The 22164-nt window shown below is 48.2% G+C and overlaps 1 protein-coding gene across 5 annotated transcripts in view; it reads right to left on the bottom strand.

Moving 5' to 3' along the window:
• The window catches only part of HSPG2 (heparan sulfate proteoglycan 2), a 277578-nt gene that overhangs the window by 166941 nt on the left and 88473 nt on the right, over positions 1 to 22164 (bottom strand). For all 5 annotated transcript variants that reach the window (XM_068241592.1, XM_068241590.1, XM_068241589.1 and 2 more), the window contains exon 2: positions 1988 to 2123. In XM_068241592.1, the coding sequence (XP_068097693.1) occupies positions 1988 to 2123 (136 nt within the window). The remainder of the gene's footprint in view (positions 1 to 1987; positions 2124 to 22164) is intronic.

The raw sequence follows: 22164 nt of genomic DNA on the forward strand, positions 1-22164 counted from the left end.
AAAAGGGGAGAGGGTAAGACAAGGGAACAGCCATATAACTGAGATTACTTCATGAGCAAAGTCTACACACCTGGCTGCAAACACAGAGACACACCCGTACGCCACACAGGAAATCCAGGATGGAACCCCGCCTGCTCTTCAGTCCCTGTACCACCAGGGGAACACATTTCCTAAAATGTGTCAATAAGGAACTTTTCTTATAGGGGGAGATTTATCAACGCATTACAGACAGTTTTTTTCTTCTTAATCTGTTCTAACCAGCAGGGAGAACAGTTCTGCATGATAATAAGAACCTTCTTAAATCCTAGGTAATAGTGGCAATTTAGCATGAATTTCTAGAGCTGCACTACCGTTAAGAAAAGTGCAAATCCATTGCTAAACTGGCGCAGATTAAGAAGTGCTTGATAGCAGTTCTACAGATGTAGAACTGCAGGCTAGACAGGAATGCAGAGTGCAGGCTAGACATGATTTGTGATGTGCTACTCCCCCCTGCTGAATTCCTCCTCAGAGCCTGCTGATATCATTACAGCAGGTGTGTTGGTTACCTCAGCAACAGCAATTCCCCTCACACACTGCACTGTCTGAGAGACCTTCCTAACTCCTCCTATTTTACAACAGTTTTAGAAGGAATCTGCACTATGTAGTGATTTCTTAGGCTGTCTGAGACAATTCTGTACAGATTTCTAAAAACCTACTAATATTTTGTCTCAGACACTCTTGATAAATGTCCCCCATAGTGTCTCTCTTGCGTTTGTATGACCACACTGCAGTGTGTTCATGGATAGCAATGAGCAGAATATTCTCCGTCCACTGAAATTCCTGCTCTTTTGAGAAGACATTTATATCATGCTTTTCTCCTGGCAGACTCAAAGCGCTTCAGGGCTTCAGCCACTAAAGGTAGCCATACAGCTAGCGATGATGGGCAGATTCGACAAGAGACAAATCTCTCTCTGATCGAATCTGATTCGAGAGAGATCTATTGGCTGCCAATACACTGCAGGCCGATTCCCAATCGATTTTAGCATGAATCGACCTAGTGACGCCACATTCGCCATCTTGCTGGCCCGGCGCTGTCCACCAAATGTTCACTGTGATACCCCCCTGCCTGGTGCAGTATACTTTACCTGTCCATGTTCGCCACTGGCTCTGGACTCCTTATATACACGCCCCACGTGGTTGCCGAAGTAACGTGGGCGCGTGTATGGAGACACACAAGCGCCTATGTGTACACCGGCACCCATGTGGGACGTGTGTATATACGGAGGACGGAGCCCAGAGCCAGCGGCGAACCCGGACAGGAAAAATATACTGCACTGGGCAGCAGGGGGCACATTGGCTATCTAATATTACTATCTGGGGGCACACATGGTTATAGTACCTAATACTACTATCTGGGGACACACATGGCTACCTAACATTACTATCAGTGGGCACACATGGCTACCTAATACTACTATCTGGGGGGCACACATGGCTACCTACCATTACTATCTGGGGGCACACATGGCTACCTAATACTACTATCTGGGGGGCACACAAGGCTACCTAACATTACTATCTAGGGGGCACACATGGCTATAGTACCTAATATTACTATCTGGGGGCACACATGGCTACCTAACATTACTATCTGGAGGCACACATGGCTACCTAATACTACTATCTGGGGGGCACACAAGGCTACCTAACATTGCTATCTGGGGGGCACATATGGCTATAGTACCTAATATTACTATCTGGGGGCACACATGGCTACCTAACATTACTATCTGCGGGCACACATGGCTACCTAATACTACTATCTGGGGGGCACACATGGCTACCTAATAATACTATCTTGGGGGCACACCTGGCTACACAAATCTGCTCATCTAGATTCAGTCTATGCCCCACACTCTTGCAGGCCAAAAAGCTTATACCGTTCCTATCAGAGGTGGCCTTCTTGCCCCATGAACTTGCTTCATGTGGCCTTCACCGTTTCTCTTACCTCCGGAGGCTTCATCCGCCATAAAGTCTTCATCATCATCCATAGCCCCATAACCCCACTGATGTGCTCTCGTTCTGGACTCCGACTCATTCTCCGGGAAATAGACTTCATCCAGTACCCGAGAATTATAGACCACCTGCAAGAAGGACAACACAGGAGCAGTTACCCTTACTTACAGCTCAGTTATTGCTCGAATAATAATATAACCACTACAGGACATAGAGGGGTCAGTCACTGATGCCAGAACACAGAAGACCGGTTAAAGAGAAACCGTGACCAAGAACTGAACTTCATCCCAATCAGTAGCGGATACCCCCTTTTACATGAGAAATATTTTCCTTTTCACAAATGGATCATCAGGGGGCTCTGTATGGCTGATATTGTGGTGAAGCCCCTCCCACAGGAGACTGTGAGGACCATTTTCCTGGCAGTTTCCTGTCTGTGAACCTCATTGCATTGTGGGAAATAGCTGTTTACAGCGGTTTCCAACTGCCAAAAAAAGCAAGCAGCATCTTCTTCCACTTACATCACCTGCCAGCAGTAGAAATGTCACCATGTGATAAATGTCAGAATGTAAATCAAGGAGAGGAAAGCTTTTACAATTGGCAAACATTGACAAAATCATTTATACCTAATTATTGTAAAAATGAAGCACTTTTTTTTATTACATAATTTTCACTGGAGTTCCTCTTTAAAGATTATGCAAATGCCCAGAGCAGCCAATCACAGCTGAGACCTGGCAGGTTTCTGTGGGCCGTTGCATAACCAGCAGTCCTGGGATCTTGTATAAACGTACTGACATAACGTATTCTGCAAAACTTGGTCCAATTTGGACGGCACTATTAACATGCCAATGAAAATACTTTATTAGTATAAAATATGGTGGCTGGCTAAGGTGAAATCACCTCAATGTTGAGACTAATGTAAATAACACCCAGTCCCAAATAAGACGCATACTATGTGTGGGGGTCTTGGCTAATCCCCCACCTCTCCTAAAGTCAGTACAGAGAGGGCTGTAGCTTGCCCACACGTAGATATGGTACGAACAGTCATCCAAAATGTAGCTTTCAGATGGTGTATACAATATCTCCCATCTGTGGATCGTAAATGGTTTGTATTGCCCTCCAAATTGGTATGGGCAGTTAGTGTGGGGTTAATTGCCCCCTGGTGGTGGTTGTCAGCTAGTCAGTACAGGACCACCTCAATCCTGGTGTCCTCCTCTAGACAGCCACTCTTATAGACCAAACAATACAGTGGGTGACTACTGAAGCCATTGGAAGTCAGAGGGTGCAAAATACAAACAAATATCAAACTTTAACATGTTTCACCATGAAGGGCTTCGTCAGGAAGCACAACAGACAGTGTGTGCCGTGAACAAATTATATTAAATAGCCTAACCACCTAACCACCCAATAGCATAACAGCCCAAGTCAGAGAGTATTCTGCAGAGGCTTGCAAGTCTTGATAACAGACTTTGTAACGGTCCCAGAATCTACACCAGGCACAGATCACCCCATAAAACCAATACATGCTCAGGAAGCTGAATTCTGTTATGTCACAATGCCTCAAAGTGTCACCCCAAATGGAGTCCTGACATTATTAGGTGGCACCTCGTAATGGCTTTGTGTCTCTTATGTCTGGGTATTGAACTTATGTCTGGTTGAACTTGATAAACATGTCTTTTTTTCAACCCAAATAACTATGTAACTATTCAATATCCTAGAAATGAATGATTTAGAGAATGTTACATATCTTGTACATATCCCGACCATCAGACTGGCAGCAGACAGAGACAAAAGAAAAATCTGGTTCCTTCACACCGATTTCCCATCGAAAGCCGCCCACAGAGCCATGGCCGAGATGATGCACATCTGAGAAGCATGAGACGAGTGGGAGGTGAGGGACGTGAGGTCATGGTAACCCGTACTCCATACAACAACCATGGCGTAGCATCATCTGGTCCAACCATCACTGACTCAACCATCCAAAAAGGGAAAGTGCCATTGTACAGTCTTCTGCTGGTCTAAATACAGGAGAATGTGTTCTCTGAGGAATAACAATACAAATCTAATTCATAACGGCAGCTTATAACCTGGGACGTACGCAACTAGACAGAGACAAATAACATTCATATCGCGCTTTTCTCCTGGCAGAATCAAAGTGCCAGAGCAGCAGCCACTAGGAAGCCCTCTATAGTCAGTAGCAGTGTTACGGAGACTTGCCTAAGGTCTCCTACTGAATAGGTGCTGGCTTACTGAACAGGCAGAGCCGAGATTCAAATCCTGGTCTCCTGTGTCTGAGGCAGAGCCCTTAACCATTATACTATCCACTAAGGCTGCTAATGCAGTCCTATCGGAGATTTTTACAAAATCACATTGCTCCAGTGTGAACACTCACATAGTGTCGCAATGCCTCAAAGTATTACATCTGTGGCTACAAGGGTGCCACACATTGGGAAAGTCCCCAAACTTCCCATTAGAAGGATGGGACAATGTTACTGTACTTCTTGTGTCCATAAACTAGGGAGGACACATGAGGATGTCACTTCCTATATGTGCCAAGCCCCAGGGAAGGTGACTTGAGGAGCCCTGGAAAGAATCCACTTCCATTTTGTGCCTAGGCATATTAGAAAGGTCCCAAGTGAAGGCCTCAAATACATAACACTCACTTCCTCTATAAGACCAAGCCAAGGGGAGGGAGGTCATATAAGGGAAGCCTCAATGATGTCACTTCCTCTATGAAACCAAGCAAAGGGGAGGTCACATGAGGAAGCCTCAATGTTGTCACTTCCTCTATAAGACCAGGCAAAAGGGAGATCACATGAGGAAGCCTCAATAACGTCACTTCCTCTATAAGACCAAGCAATGGGGAGGTCACATAAGGAAGCCTCAATGATGTCACTTCCTCTATGGAAAAAAAGCAATGGGGAGGTTACATGAGGAAGCCTTAATGATTTCACTTCCTGTATAAGACCAGGCAAAAGGAAGATCACATGAGGAAGCCTCAATGATGTTACTTCCTCTATCAGACCAATCAAAGGGGAGGTCACACGAGGAAGCCTCAACGATGTCACTTCCTCTATATAACCATGTGAGGCAAGCAAAAGGCTTCTCTGCTCATTTTCCATACAGACTCTGCTTCACAGCTAGTATGGCAGCTCCCATGCCGTGGTGGAATGTTAAAAGAGGATTAGACAGCTTGTATAAATTAAGATTTGTGGCAACCAACCTGTGTATGTATATATATATATATATATATATATATATATATATATATATATATATATATATATATATATATAGTGGGTTGCAAAAGTATTCGGCCCCCTTGAAGTTTTCCACATTTAGTCGTATTACTGCCATAAACATTAATCAATTTTATTGGAATTCCACATGAAAGATCAATACAAAGTGGTGTACAAATGAGAAGTGGAACGAAAATCATACATGATTCCAAACATTTAAAAAAAAAATAACTGCAAAGTGGCGTGTGCGTAATTATTCAGCCCCCTGAGTCAATACTTTGTACACCACCTTTTGCTGCAATTACAGCTGCCAATCTTTTAGGGTATGTCTCTACCAGCTTTGCACATCTAAAGAATGAAATCCTTGCCCATTCTTCTTTGCAAAACAGCTCCAGCTCAGTCAGATTAGATGGACAGCGTTTGTGAACAGCAGTTTTCAGATCTTGCCACAGATTCTCGATTGGATTTAAATCTGGACTTTGACTGGGCCATTCTAACACATGGATATGTTTTGTTTTAAACCATTCCATTGTTGCCCTGGCTTTATGTTTAGGGTCGTTGTCCTGCTGGAAGGTGAACCTCCGCCCCAGTCTTCTTGCCACTCTTCCATAAAGGCCAACTTTGTGCAGTGCACGACTAATAGTTATCTTATGGACAGATTATGGACAGATTCCCCCACCTGAGCTGTAGATCTCTGCAGCTCGTCCAGAGTCGCCATGGGCCTCTTGACTGCATTTCTGATCAGCGCTCTCCTTGTTTGGCCTGTGAGTTTAGGTGGATGGCCTTGTCTTGGTAGGTTTACAGTTGTGCCATACTCCTTCCATTTCTGAATGATCGCTTGAACAGTGCTCCATGGGGTGTTCAAGGCTTTGGAAATCTTTTTGTAGCCTAAACCTGCTTTAACTTTCTCAATAACTTTATCCCTGACCTGTCTGGTGTGTTCTTTGGACTTCATGGTGTTGTTGCTCCCAATATTCTCTTATACAACCTCTGAGGCCGTCACAGAGCAGCTGTATTTGTACTGACATTAGATTACACAGGTGCACTCTATTTAGTCATTAGCACCCATCAGGCAATGTCTATGGGCAACTGCCTGCACTCAGACCAAAGGGGGCTGAAAAATTACGCACACGCCACTTTGCAGTTATTTATTTGTAAAAAATGTTTGGAATCATGTATGATTTTTGTTCCACTTCTCATGTGTACACCACTTTGTATTGGTCTATCACGTGGAATTCTAATAGAATTGGCAAAAGCTCGGTATACAGAGGCGCCAGAGTAGAGTAAAACGTTTTAAAAACCGTTTAAAAGCAGAGGGGGATGTTAGGGTGGACTTACCTCCCTCTTACAAAAAAGAAAACTCACTCGAGTCTCGATAAAACAGAATTAACAAATAATTTATTCAACTCCACAAATGCAACGCGTTTCGCGGGCGTGACCCCGCTTCCTCAGGCAAAAAATGGGAGCACAACTCAGTGGGTCAAGCAGTAGGTTTGAGCGCCTCTGTCAGAGTGGGGTCAGGTCCTAATGCTCCCCACCTGCATTTAAAGTGGTTGCCTATGGGTAACCCGTGTTTGTGAGTATATACACATAAAATTGTATTGAACTCTTCATTTTACCTGACAATACTGCACCATATTGGGCTCTCGATTCTCTTCTTGTTTTTAAGCAATCTAATACAATTGATTAATGTTTGTGGCAGTATTGTGACAAAATGTGGAAAACTTCAAGGGGGCCGAATACTTTTGCAAACCACTGTATATATACACGTATATAATATACACACACATACAATCACACACATATGCACACATATACACACACTAAGCAGGGGACCCCCATCCCCACCCCCCGGCTCTCACTACTTCTCCTGCGTTCATCAGACCGCATGAAGAGAGGAATGTGTCGCTGCAGCACTTTGCTGTGCAAATACGTCGGGCTTGTGATGACAGGGCGATCAGGCCGCCAACAAAAGGATTTAAGGCCAACATAAAAGGTGTTTAATCAGGCTGGCCTGAAATGAATGAGAACTGGAGCCCAGCAGCAACCAAATGGGAACAGGGCTCAGTGCTCCGTGCAAGGGCCGGACTGTCCCAATGCCGCCTAGCCAACATACAGGCGACACGCATGTAACAGGCATGCAAGAACAGGCCGCAGGCCTCAAAAACCGCTGGACAGAAACGCAGAACATAAACCGTGAACTCCAACCGCCGGCGAATATTTACAGTACCAGAAATGTCAGGCATTCCTGCAGAAATACTTCACATCTGACATTTAGCCACTGCGGCATCCGGAATAATGAGGCATAGAAAATTCAGTCCTCAGAGGCTGCGCTATGCTCTTCTGAGGACTGACTGACACAATCACTGCAGAGGCAATACATGAGTTATGGAGAGCTCAGATCGGTTGCTACGGGCAACAGATTCAGCCAGGAATGCCAGTGAGCAGCACCTTGTCGCCCCACTCCAGCATAGAAGCGGTTAATAGGGGAATGAGCAGAGCTGGACGGTCCGGATGACAGAGACTCCAGCACAGCTGCTGTCCCTCGGGCCTCGCCTGTTATTTGTTGTGTAATGAGGGAGATCTGACCGTATGCAGAAGACAAGCAGCGAGCGTTCCAAGCCAAGAGATCACCGCAGAGAGCTCAGCGATATTTACACAGAAAATAACAACACTGATTAGAAACAGGACGCCGTGGCCCCAGTATTATCCCCCACCGCATAACCTCTCCATAAAGGGATTATATAGCTCTGACATATTCCACAGTACTGTACAGAGATCACTGATCCATTCCCATCAGCCTCTGCACCAGAGGAGCTTACACTCTAATGTCCTCACCACAGTCATACACTACTGTATTATTATTATACATTTATATAGCTCTGACATATTCCGCAGCGCTGTACAGAGATCACTGATCAGTCTCTGCACCAGAGGAGCTTACACTCTAAAGTCCTCACCACAGTCACACACTACTGTATTATTATTATACATTTATATAGCTCTGACATATTCCGCAGCGCTGTACAGAGATCACTGATCAGTCTCTGCACCAGAGGAGCTTACACTCTAATGTCCTCACCACAGTCACACACTACTGTATTATTATTATACATTTATATAGCTCTGACATATTCCACAGCGCTGTACAGAGATCACTGATCCATTCCCATCAGCCTCTGCACCAGAGGAGCTTACACTCTAATGTCCTCACCACAGTCACACACTACTGTATTATTATTATACATTTATATAGCTCTGACATATTCCACAGCGCTGTACAGAGATCACTGATACATTCCCATCAGCCTCTGCACCAGAGGAGCTTACACTCTAATGTCCTCATCACAATCACACACTATTATACATTTATATAGCTCTGATATATTCCACAGCGCTGTACAGAGATCACTGATCCATTCCCATCAGTCTCGGCACCAGAGGAGCTTACACTCTAATGTCCTCACCACAGCCACACACTATTATCATTATACATTTATATAGCTCTGACATATTCCACAGCGCTGTACAGAGATCACTGATACATTCCCATCAGCCTCTGCACCAGAGGAGCTTACACTCTAATGTCCTCACCACAGTCATACACTACTGTATTATTATTATTATACATTTATATAGCTCTGACATATTCTAAAGCGCTGTACAAACTACAAAGATCACTGATACATTCCCATCAGCCTCTGCACCAGAGGAGCTTACACTCTAATGTCGTCATAACAGTCACCCACTATTATGATTATTATACTGGTGACAAATCTTATGTTACAGGGCCACTACCCCTAAAAATTGTACAATCTAGAACACATTGTACATTTCTCCCAGAGTAAAATACACTGTAAATTACTTTTTTTCCTATGTTGCTGTCAGTAGGTAGTAAAAAGCGAACAGATCTGACAGATTTTCGACTACTCCGTCTAATCATGGGGGATTCTCAGCATAAGCTTTATTCTTTACTTTATGTGCATTATTTATTTCCTTTTAAATAGTGCACATTGCCTGGCTGTCCTGCTGATCCTCTGCCTCTAATACTTTAAGCATAGACTGTGAACAAGCATGCAGATCAGATGTCTATGACAAATCTGATAAGATTAGCTGCATGCTTGTTTCAGGTACGTGGGTTAGACCCTACTGACCAGAAAGATCAGCAGCACTGCCAGGCAAGTATGGTTTAAAAGAAAATAAATATGGCAGCTTCCATAGATCTCACACCTTGGGCTTCATTGGATTTGTTCAGACCCATACCGACATGTTAGTTCTATTTGTCGTCTGTTCCAATATGGGAACCCAATAGCCAGTCCTGCATGACTTTTCCGGACAGACATCGGACGAGTTATAGCATGCTACCTATGACATGCCTGTTGCCTGACTACGACTAAGGGCAGATTGTAGGCCCGATACGCGTTAGTCGATCCTGTGATTTTATTGCACTACTTTTGTCATGTGGATTTTTCGAATAAAGAACAGACATTTTTTCACTAAGCCAAGTCTGGTTTGCGGATCCTTTTTCCATGACATGCCTGTTACCACGGAAGTGGATTGAAGAAGAAGGTGTTGCCGGTCCCGTTGGATTCGCCACAATCACCTATTATATCACTAAACGTAAAATAAAAGCTGCTGTGTGCGTCGCTGTTATGGTGCCCATACACAGTACAATAAAAACGTTCGATTTTCAATTTTTTTCGACAAAAACGATTAAATTGACTGAAAGTTGAAAAGAATCTTTTTTTTTTCGATCAAGAAAAACAAACGATTCTGTTTTTATGATAGAAATCAGTTCGGACACGTTGGAAAAATCTTTGTATTCGATCATTTTTTCCGGATTTTCTGACAAATCGAACATTCATGTATGGCAAATCAAAAACAACTATGCAAGTTTTTCAATCTAACGAAACATTCGAACAAAAATACCGAATCGGGGGGAAAAAATGTACCATGTATGAGCACCATTAGACCTGTGTGAAGTGGCCCGGTGAGGAGTCATATGAGGTGACATGAGGTGACAATGGGCAGGTTTCCCTCTGGAGAGAGGCAGATTGGCATTTATCGCATTGATGAGTCACAGGAGCTGGCACTCTTCTCTGTGGAGAGGCTGTGCAGGGATTTCCTGCCATGAATGTAGCGGGGAGGATGAATGTAGTATTTTTATTCCTCTATTTAAGAGACGCTGCAGGAAGCGGCATGTGACCAAATATGAGGCGTTCAGAGCCCGCCATGGCCGCAGACGGAAACCGTCTATTGTTGAGGACAGACGGAGGCCGCCACTTTCCAGGCCTCATTCTTAGAAAGCTGGGAGCGGCGAGCCAGGAGATTAGGCCTCGCTGCAATCTCCTTACCATAAGGCAGGATTAGTCGTTTGATTGAAAAGATAATGAGAAGCGTGACAATAAACGGCGAGAAGAAAGCAGGATCTGCAGGAGGCCGTGTGAGAATGGCGGAGGCCACAGAGGCTTGCAGGGAGTCGGTGAGAATGGTGGAGGCTGTGGAGGCGGAGAGGGGAGGCCACACAGGCCTGCAGGGAGCAGTGTGAGAATGGTGGAGGCTGCGGTGGTGGAGAGGGAAGGCCACACAGGCCTGCAGGGAGGTGTGTGAGAATGGTGGAGGTGGCGGAGAGGGGAGGCCAGTAGTGGGTAACAGGCAGGGGGAGGCAGGGAGGGGGTAACAGGCCAGTAAGGGGTGAAAGACAGGGGGAGGCAGGGAGGGGGTGACAGGCCAGTAGGGGGTGACAGGCCAGTAGGGGGTGACAGGCCGGAAAGGGGTGACAGGCCAATAGGGGGTGACAGGGAGGAGGTAATAGGCCAGTAGGGGATGACAGGCCAGTAGGGGGTGACAGGGAGGGGGTAACATGCCAGTATGGGGTGAAAGGCAGTGAGGGGGTAATAGGCCAGTAGGGGATGAAAGGCGGGGGGGGGGGGGGGTGACAGACAGAGGGTAGGGGGTGAGGGGCTAGGGGAGCAGTCAGCACAGCACAGGCTATGTGATCTGTACAGTGTGCTCTGCTCCTCTCATTATAATCTCATCATCAGGAAACACGCAGACATGAGACAGTCCAGGCCTCCCTCTCTCCCACATTGCTCCATTAACCCATCAGCACACAGGTGCGGGCCCCCCCCCCCCTCTCCATCCCCCCCAAATACTGGAACTATTAACCCCTGGCACACCAGAAGGGAACATTCTATAATATTTACCCTGAGTGCGCCGGTGCTGGAGGAGACAAAGGGCCTGAATCAGTTCACTTTATCTCCTAGATCATTTTTCATCCTCTGTTTAAAATAACTTTTCTGCACTCTGCGAGTAGAAAAAATTAGCTGGCATCAGCTGTGGCATGCCGTCAATAAGCCCTGGCACGCTGGCATTAGCTGGTAGTAACCCCTGGCACGCTGGCATTAGCTGGTAGTAACCCCCGGCACGCTGGCATTAGCTGGTAGTAACCTGTTGCACGCTGGCATTAGCTGGTAGTAACCCCCGGCACACTGGCATTAGCTGGTAGTAACCCCCGGCATGCTGGCATTAGCTGGCAGTTACCCCAGGCATGCTGGCATTAGCTGGTAGTAACCCATGGCATGCTGGCATTAGCTGTGGCATGCTGGCACTAGCTGGTAGTAACCCCCGACATGATGGCATTAGCTGGTAGTAACCCCTGGCACGCTGGCATTAGCTGGTAGTAACCCCTGGCATGTTGGCATTAGCTGGCAGTAACCCATGGCATGCTGGCGTTAGCTGGTAGTAACCCCTGGCATGCTGGAATTAGCTGGCAGTAACCCCCGACATGATGGCATTAGCTGGTAGTAACCCCTGGCACGCTGGCATTAGCTGGTAGTAACCCCTGGCACGCTGGCATTAGCTGGTAGTAACCCCAGGCACGCTGGCATTAGCTGGTAGTAACCCCTGGCATGCTGGCATTAGCTGGTAGGCACCCATGGCATGCTGGCATTAGCTGGTAGTAACCCCTGGCATGCTGGCATTAGCTGGCAGTAACCCATGGCATGCTGGCATTAGCTGGTAGGCACACATGGCATGCTGGCATTAGCTGGTAGTAACCCCTGGCATGCTGGCATTAGCTGGCAGTAACCCCCGGCATGCTGGCATTAGCTGGTAGTAACCCCTGGCACTCTGGCATTAGCTGGCAGTAACCCCCGGCATGCTGTCATTAGCTGGCAGTAACCCCCGGCATGCTGTCATTAGCTGGCAGTAACCCATGGCATGCTGGCATTAGCTGGTAGTAACCCCTGGCATGCTGGCATTGGCTGCCTGGCATGCTGGCATTAGCTGGTAGTAACCCCTGGCACTCTGGCATTAGCTGGCAGTAACCCCCGGCATGCTGTTATTAGCTGGCAGTAACCCATGGCATGCTGGCATTAGCTGGTACTAACCCGTGGCATGCTGGCATTAGCTGGTAACCCCTGGCATGCTGGCATTAGCTGGTAGTAGCCCCCGACATGCTGGCATTAGCTGGTAGTAACCCCTGGCACGCTGGCATTAGCTGGTAGTAACCCCTGGCGCGCTGGCATTAGCTGGTAGTAACCCCTGGCACGCTGGCATTAGCTGGTAACCCCTGGCACGCTGACATTAGCTGGTAGTACCCCCTGGCATGTTGGCATTAGCTGGCAGTAACCCATGGCATGCTGGCGTTAGCTGGTAGTAACCCATGGCATGCTGGCATTAGCTGGTAGTAACCCCTGGCATGCTGGAATTAGCTGGCAGTAACCCCCGGCATGCTGGCATTAGCTGGTAGTAACCCCTGGCACTCTGGCATTAGCTGAGAGTAACCTCCGGCATGCTGTCATTAGCTGGCAGTAACCCATGGTATGCTGGCATTAGCTGGTAGTAACCCCTGGCATGCTGGCATTAGCTGGTAGTAGCTCCTGGCACGCTGGCATTAGCTGGTAGTAACCACTGGCACGCTGGCATTAGCTGGTAGTAGCTCCTGGCACACTGGCATTAGCTGGTAGTAACCCCTGGCATGCTGGCATTAGCTGGTAGGCACCCCTGGCATTAGCTGGTAGTAACCCCTGGCACTCTGGCATTAGCTGTTACAGTCCCCCTCTCTGCTGTTCCTGGCGCATGTCATCAGAGTACACAGAGCACCTCCAGCTGCGGCCGTCTCCCCCTCACACTATCCCATATCTCCATAGGGAATGTGCGGAAACAGCTGTCAGCTGCAGGCGGATCAGTATAACAGCCCGCAATGTGAGGGAAGGGGGGTCGTCTAATAATAATCCCGGAGTTCCCCTATAACACAGATAATATTCTCTATATGCCACCAAATTAATGGAAAATCAAACTGTGCCCAATTCCCACAAAACTTCCGGACTACTAACCCATACTGGAAACATGAAACGTCCACTATCCTGAGTGTCGCCTGCACCCTCTATACGAACCTCTTCCTATAGGTACCTCCCCTTTATAGGGACATTTTCCAATAGGCAACCCCTACCCTCCTTTAGGCACCTCCTCCTATGAGCACATTCTCATATAGGGACCTTCTCCTACAGGCACTTTCTCAAATAGCACCTCCCCTTCTAGGCACATTCTCCTATAAGCACCTCCCCTTATAGGGACATTCTCCTATAGACAACTCCTCCTAAAAGCACATTCTCATATGGCACCTCCTCCTATAGACTCTTTCTCCTACAGGCATCTCCTCCTATAGCACTTTCTTTTATAAGGACATTCTCCTATAGGCACTTCCTCCTATAAGCATATACACATATAGGCAATTCCTTGTATAAGCACCTCCTCTAGGCACATTCTCCTATAGGGGCATCCTACTATAGGCCTCTGTATCCCTGTATATGCACCTTCTCCTATAGCACCTTCTTATATAGGTACCCCCCACTATAGGCATTCTCTACACATTCTCTGCTTAAAGAAGAACTCCTCCACAGTCAAGTCAGCACCATCCGTTGTATGAAAGCTCTTTATTGAGTAAAAAGTAGCATAACAGACATCATCAACAGCGACAGCAGCGCTGTTTCGGTCAATAGACCTTTCTCAAGCTACATAAGATATATGTCACGAGAAGACCAAACAAGAGCATCAAGCAGTACAGACAGTAAGAATGATGAACAGCACTGTAACCATAGCAACAAGATCAAGGCCTGCTCCAATCAGATGAGGGGTGTAGCTGTGTTGCCCCATGTGTTTATCAGCCAGGAGGATTGCGGCCTAGCACTGGCGAGCAAAGGGGGGCCGGTGGAACCCCACCCATTTCTGATCCCATTCTTACTCCGCTGAAACTCAACTCAGAGCATCCAAAAATACAGGCCTGCAAATAGCCGCAGATGCAGGATACCTAATATGGGGCATGGCTGCTGGGTGACAGTAGGGTGACATCAGGGTTTGTTTAGTCTGACACGTGCAGATGATGCTGTGCTGTGCAGGGTGACATCAACAGAAGAGGAGACACAACTATAGCCTTCCTAAAATATGCCTGTCACTAGAACTACACATTACTGACAACATATCTCAATATATAGAGCACACTGCAACAACTACAACCAGCCAACCAGCATGTGGTCCTTCTGAGAGCCACTCGCTACAGCAGACACAGGGAGTGACAGCGCAGACTGGAGAGGGGACAGGAGTGACAGCGCAGAGTGGAGAGGGGACAGGAGTGACAGCACAGACCAGAGAGGGGACAGGAGTGACAGCACAGACTGGAGAGGTAACAGAAGTGACAGCACAGACCATAGAGGGGACAGGAGTGACAGTGCAGAGCGGGGACAGGAGTGACAGCACAGACCAGAGAGAGGACAGGAGTGACAGCACAGACCAGAGAGAGGACAGGAGTGACAGCACAGACCAGAGAGGGGACAGGAGTGACAGCACATGACAGTACATACCGGAGAGGGGACAGGAGTAACAGCACAGACAGGAGAGGTAACAGAAGTGACAGCACAGACCATAGAGGGGACAGGAGTGACAGTGCAGAGCGGGGACAGGAGTGACAGCACAGACCAGAGAGAGGACAGGAGTGACAGCACAGACCAGAGAGGGGACAGGAGTGACAGCACAGACCAGAGAGAGGACAGGAGTGACAGCACAGACCAGAGAGGGGACAGGAGTGACAGCACATGACAGTACATACCGGAGAGGGGACAGGAGTAACAGCGCAGACAGGAGAGGGGACAGAAGTGACAGCACAGACCGGAGAGGGGACAAGAGTGACAGCACAGACTGGAGAGGGGACAGGAGTGACAGCGCAGACCGGAGAGGGGACAGAAGTGACAGCGCAGACCGGAGAGGGGACAGAAGTGACAGCACAGACTGGAGAGGGGAGCGGAATGACAGTACAGAGCGGAGAGGGGATAGGAGTGACAGCGCAGACCGGAGAGGGGACAGGAGTGACAGCGCAGACCGGAGAGGGGACAGAAGAGACAGCACAGACTGGAGAGGGGACCGGAATGACTGTACAGAGCGGAGAGGGGATAGGAGTGGCAGGACTCCACCAAACCAGCTGCACAGGCGCCACCAAATCAGCCGCACAGGCGCCAAACATGCCGCACAGGCGCCACCAAACATGCTGCACAAGCGCCACCAAACCTGCTGCACAGGCGCCAAACCTGCCACGCAGATGCCACCAAATCAGCCACACTGAAACCACCAAACCTGCCCACAGACGCCACCAAACCAGCCACACCGAAACCACCAAACCTGCCACACACTTGCCACCAAACCTGTCGCACAGATGCCACCAAAACTGCCGCACAGATGCCACCAAACTTGCAGCACAGATGCCACAAAAACTGCTGCACAGACGCCACCAAAACTGCCGCACAACGCAACCAAACCTTCCACGCAGGTGCCACCAAACCAGCCACAGTGAAACCACCAAACCTGCCGCACAGACGCCACCAAACCTGCCGCACAGAAACCACCAAACCTTCCGCACAGATGCCACCAAACCTTCCGCACAGATGCCACCAAACCTTCCGCACAGATGCCACCAAACCTAATGCACAGACGCCACCAAACCTGCCGCATAGACACCACCAATACTGCCACACAGATGCCACCAAACTTGCAGCACAGATGCCACAAAAACTGCTGCACAGACGCCTCCAAACCTTCCACGCAGGTGCCACCAAACCAGCTGCACAGACGCCACCGAACCTTCCGCACTGAAACCACCAAACCTTCCACACAGAAACCACCAAACCTACCGCACAGACATCACCAAACCTGCCAAAGAGATGCATGAAAGGCTACAGATTCTGCATTATGGAGTAAAGTGATCAGTAGACTGCTATCTATTGCAGGGTTGTTGTATGCCTGAGGTTTGGTCACAGACACGCCCCCTGTCGTTTTGTTTCAAACAATGGATCAATCAAAATGTCATTACTTCAATCCAAATTCATATCTAATGTGTCAGGGTCACGAAGACTCCTTTCCCAGGAAACAACATAGTAAATAACAGAACAAGGCTGGATATCACCCCCTCATCGGCATACACATCGTAATGCTTACAACCCCTGTCCCTGCATAGCTGGAAGCTTATTACAGCAGTTTCCGGGGATTCTCAACATTTTCAGCACAGATTGGGCCTGATTCACAAAGCGGTGCTAACAGTTAGCACGCTGGTGAAAAGCCCTTTATCACGCCTAAACTCAGTTTAGGCATGATAAGTTTAGATGTGATAAGTTTAGGTGTGATAAGTTTAGGCATGATAAGTTTAGGTGTGATAAGTTTAGGCGTGATAAGTTTAAGCACCAACTGGGTTAGCACCGCAGTGCACAGCTGATCAAAAGTTTTGCGCTAGCAAAGTCTGGTGCACTTCGCATAGAGTTTAATGGTGCTGCTTTGTGTGCGGGACTTTGCGCGCGATCTAAACTTACCTAAACTTAGCATGCCTAAACTTACCACGCCTAAACTTATCATGCCTAAACTTATCACGCCTAAACTGGCTTTTCACCAGCGTGGTGCAATGGTTATCACGCCTAAAGTCTCTAACTGGGTTAGCACCGCTTTGTGAATCGAGCCCATTGTGTCTACATTGAGGTTATCATTGAGGTTAATCACTTTTTCTGAAATGTGTAACCTTGTAGATGACCTCTGAGGAGTCTGCGATTTCCTTCCTTGACTACTGGTGGCAGCACAGAGCATGGCTGTGTATGGAGCCCCCCACGTCCTGCATATTTCTGGCCTGATTCATAGAATTCCCATGGAAAGACAAAGCTCACCTTTAGCCAGTTAATGAGGAGTTAGCAGTGCTGGGCAGAGACATTACACGGTATAGATAATGATAGGATGACTGGGATGACTGATGCCTCAGGCTCGGTTCACAGCAGGCGTAGCATTCCCTGTAACAGCAGCAGCGGCATGGGAATACTGAGCTGCACAGTATCCACACATTTCATTGCATACAGTGAAGCATACTGTCAATGAAAAATATGCTTCACTGTCACGCACCCGCTGCACTGTGAGGATATGTTCCCATTTAAAGTGGACCTGAACTCATCTGTGGCTAATCAAAAGTTGTAATTTGAGTGCTCAGCTGAGTCAGCTGACTGCCACGGCAGAGCAGCCAATCTGTACATATGAGATATTAACAATATATCTGCTTCCATGAAAACAGGAAGTAGACACACTGCTGATATATTGCAGGATTTGTATCTGGTGAACAAAAAAGTTTTCCTTTAAAGATTAATTTGCTGTTGCTTATCTTTTAGAGCAGGAAGGAAGTCCTGAGATCAGGTACGCTTTAAGCTGAGAATGGACATTTTTGGGCCATTCTCTGCCGATCGCAAAACTGACAAAACTATTTTATACCTGACACGATAATCCCGGGGCAGGCATATACGTTCTCCTTATAGCCTATGGGGGTAACGCATCTTCCCCGGGCTCCAGGCGGATCACAGCGGACTATAGGAGCGGACACTACACTGTCCACTCCCGCCGGCCAAACGTGATCTGGCGGCAGATAGGAACCGAGCCTTAAAGGATACCCGAAGTGACATGATGAGATAGACATGTGTACAGTATGTACAGTGCCTAGCACACAAATAACTAGGCTGTGTTCCTTTTTTTTCTTTCTCTGTCTGAAAGAGTTAAATATCAGGTATGTAAGTGGCTGACTCAGTCCTGACTCACTGATAAGAAATTCCCCTTATTATTTCTTTCTTGCTCTCAGAAGCCATTTTCTGCTAGGAAGTGTTTTATAGTTGTTATTTCTTATCAGTGAGGGTCACACTGTAGTCACTTCCTGTCTGAAGCCCGGTTCACATCTGCGTTTTTGGCCAAAACGGATGCGGCAAGTGGCCAGTCACATAATGAAAACGGATCTGATCAATAATTGATCAGATCCGTTTTCACTCAGCAAATACATACCTAATCTTGTGCATCAGCAGGCGGTAGAGGCTTCCTCTTCTTCCGCTGTGATTAAACAGCGCGTCATGTGACTAGTCACATGACGCGGAAGACGACGGAAGCCTCTACCGCTGGCTGCTGCACAAGATTAGGTATGTATTAAGTCTCCTTAGCCCACCCACCCGGCTGCTGCACCCTCCCCTCACCCTCCCGGCTGCGGCACCCTCCCCTCACCCTCCCGTCGCTCAGGATCACGTCGGCCCATGCCCCTATCCCCAGTGGAATGGTCCGTTTCTTCACTAGTGTGAAAAAACATTCCGCTTTTCATTGCCCCTAATGCTGCAGTATTTTTTTCCGGATCCGTTCCGCTAGGCAGCACGGTCCGGAAAATTAGGGCCTGCTGCATTTTTTGGATCTGGGGGCCGGAACGTACGGAACGTACCTGTACCAACAGACGCATGTAAATGGAGCCATAGGTTAACATTGGATCCATTCACATCCGTTCCGTTTGTACAGTAGAAGTTCCGCTTACGTTCCAAAAAAACGCAGATGTGAACCGAACCGAGTCAGGACTGAGTCAGCCACTTACATACCTGATATTTAACTCTTTCAGACAGATAAAAAAAAATAAGTAACACAGCATAGTTATTTGTGTGCTAGGCACTGTAAATACCCATGTCTATCTCATCATGTCACATGTCACTTGGGGTATCCTTTAATGTCGCTTAGGGGCTGCATTGCGTGCAGCAGTTATACCGCAACGTACCACTGTTATCGGGAAGATGGTCTGCAGTGCCGGGGAAAGGCTCTTTGTGTACGGTGAGGGACTCAGAAGCATGGGCGGGGGCACAAGAGCATGTATGGGTGCACAGGGGGCATGGGCGGGGGGCACGGGGGGAGGAGGGGTTGATAAAAGGGACAAGGGCATGTATGGGGAACAAAGAGGCATGCACAGAGGAGGTGACTGTCATAACTGTTTACTAGGGATGGTCAATGAGGTACAAATAATTCCAAATATTAAATTTGTGCGCAAATAAAAGCAGCTTGAAAATGGACCAATCAAATTCCACCCTGGTAGGATTTGGAATTTTAAGCTGCATACATTTGCATACATTATTTACATAATCCTGCATTAGTCATCACTACTGTTTACTTATCACAAGCTCCTTCTGTGGAAAGGAAACTCACAGTTCTGTGACACATGCAGTTCTATAGAGGAGTACAGACCGTGTTCTGACAGACGGATGGCCCTGGAGCAAGTATACAGATCCACTATTCACTGGCTGCATACATGTTCCAGGGCAGCTCCTGGCCAATCGGTGAAGCTGAGATCAGAAGCAGCCACATTCCTGTGATGTTGTGCAGAATAATGTTCTGTACTGTTTGCTGACCTGGCAATGACCCCACTCCGCAATACCGATCTGATATCAATGTGATCATTGTGACATCACCGAATGTTTCCTCCAGAAGGAGGGGGAGTGGAATCTCTGATTTCAGAAGTACTCCAACACAAGAATAAAACCAGCCCAGCAGCGTATGGATAGCCTGCACACAGGCAGAACCAGCCCAGCAGCGTATGGATAGCTTCCACACAGGCAGAACTAGCCGAGCACTGTATGGATAGCCTGCAAACAGGCAGAAACAGCCGAGCACTATATGGATAGCCTCCACAGGCAGAACCAGCTGAGCACTGTATGGATAGCCTCCAAAGAGGCAGAAACAGCCGAGCACTATATGGATAGCCTGCACACAGGCAGAAGCAGCCGAGCACTGTATGGATAGCCTCCACACAGGCAGAAACAGCCGAGCACTGTATGGATAGCCAGCACACAGGCAGAAACAGCCGAGCACTGTATGGATAGCCTCCACACAGGCAGAACCAGCCGAGCACTGTATGGATAGCCTGCACACAGCCAGAACCAGCCGAGCACTGTATGGATAGTCTGCACACAGGCAGAAACAGTCGAGCACTGTATGGATAGCCTCCACACAGGTAGAACCAGCTGAGCACTGTATGGATAGCCTGCACACAGGCAGAAACAGCCGAACACTGTATGGATAGCCTCCACACAGGCAGAACCAGCCGAGCTCCGTATGGATAAGCTGCACACAGGCAGAACCAGCCGAGCACTGTATGGATAGAATGCACACAGGCAGAACCAGCCTAGCACTGTATGGATAGCCTGCACACAGGCAAAACCAGCCGAGCATTGTATAGATAGCCTCCACACAAGCAGAAACAGCTGAGCACTGTATGGATAGCCTCCGCACAGGCAGAACCAGCCGAGCACTGTATGGATAGCCTGCACACAGGCAGAACCAGCCGAGCACTGTATGGATAGCCTGCACACAGGTAGAACCAGCCGAGCATTGTATGGATAGCCTGCACACAGGCAGAACCAGCCGAGCACTGTATGGATAGCCTCCATACAGGCAGAACCAGCCGAGCATTGTATGCAGAGCCAGCACACAGGTAGAACCAGCCGAGCATTGTATGGATAGCCTGCACACAGGTAGAACCAGCCGAGCATTGTATGGATAGCCTGCACACAGGCAGAACCAGCCGAGCACTGTATGGATAGCCTGCACACAGGTTTAACCAGCTGAACACTGTATGGATAGCCTCCATACAGGCAGAACCAGCCGAGCACTGTATGGATAGCCTCCACACAGGCAGAACCAGCCGAGCACTGTATGGATAGCCTCCATACAGGCAGAACCAGCCGAGCACTGTATGGATAGCCTGCACACAGGCAGAACCAGCCGAGCACTGTATGGATAGCCTCCACACAGGCAGAAACAGCCGAGCACTGTATAGACAGCCTGCACACAGGCAGAACCAGCCTAGCACTGTATGGATAGCCTGCACACAGGCAGAACCAGCCGAGCATTGTATGGATAGCCTTCACACAAGCAGAACCAGCCGAGCACTGTATGGATAGCCTGCACACAGGCAGAACCAGCCGAGCACTGTATGGATAGCCTCCACACAGGCAGAAACAGCCGAGCACTGTATAGACAGCCTGCACACAGGCAGAACCAGCCTAGCACTGTATGGATAGCCTGCACACAGGCAGAACCAGCCGAGCATTGTATGGATAGCCTTCACACAGGCAGAACCAGCCGAGCACTGTATGGATAGCTTGCACACAGGCAGAACCAGCCGAGCACTGTATGGATAGCCTCCAAACAGCAGAACCAGCCGAGCACTGTATGGATAGCCTCCATACAGGAAGAACCAGCCGAGCACTGTATGGATAGCCTGCACACAGGCAGAACCAGCCAAGCACTGTATGGATAGCCTGCACACAGGCAGAACCAGCCGAGCATTGTATGGATAGCCTTCACATAGGTAGAACCAGCTGAGCACTGTATGGATAGCCTACACACAGGCAGAAACAGCCGAGCACTGTATGGATAGCCTGCACACAGGTTTAACCAGCTGAGCACTGTATGGATAGCCTGCACACAGGTTTAACCAGCTGAGCACTGTATGGATAGCCTGCACACAGGCAGTACCAGCCTAGCACTGTATGGATAGCCTGCACACAGGTAGAACCAGCTGAGCACTGTATAGATAGCCTCCACACAAGCAGAAACAGCCGAG

The sequence above is a fragment of the Hyperolius riggenbachi genome, chromosome 6, assembly GCF_040937935.1.
Source record: "Hyperolius riggenbachi isolate aHypRig1 chromosome 6, aHypRig1.pri, whole genome shotgun sequence".
NCBI classification, from domain to species: Eukaryota; Metazoa; Chordata; class Amphibia; order Anura; family Hyperoliidae; genus Hyperolius; species Hyperolius riggenbachi.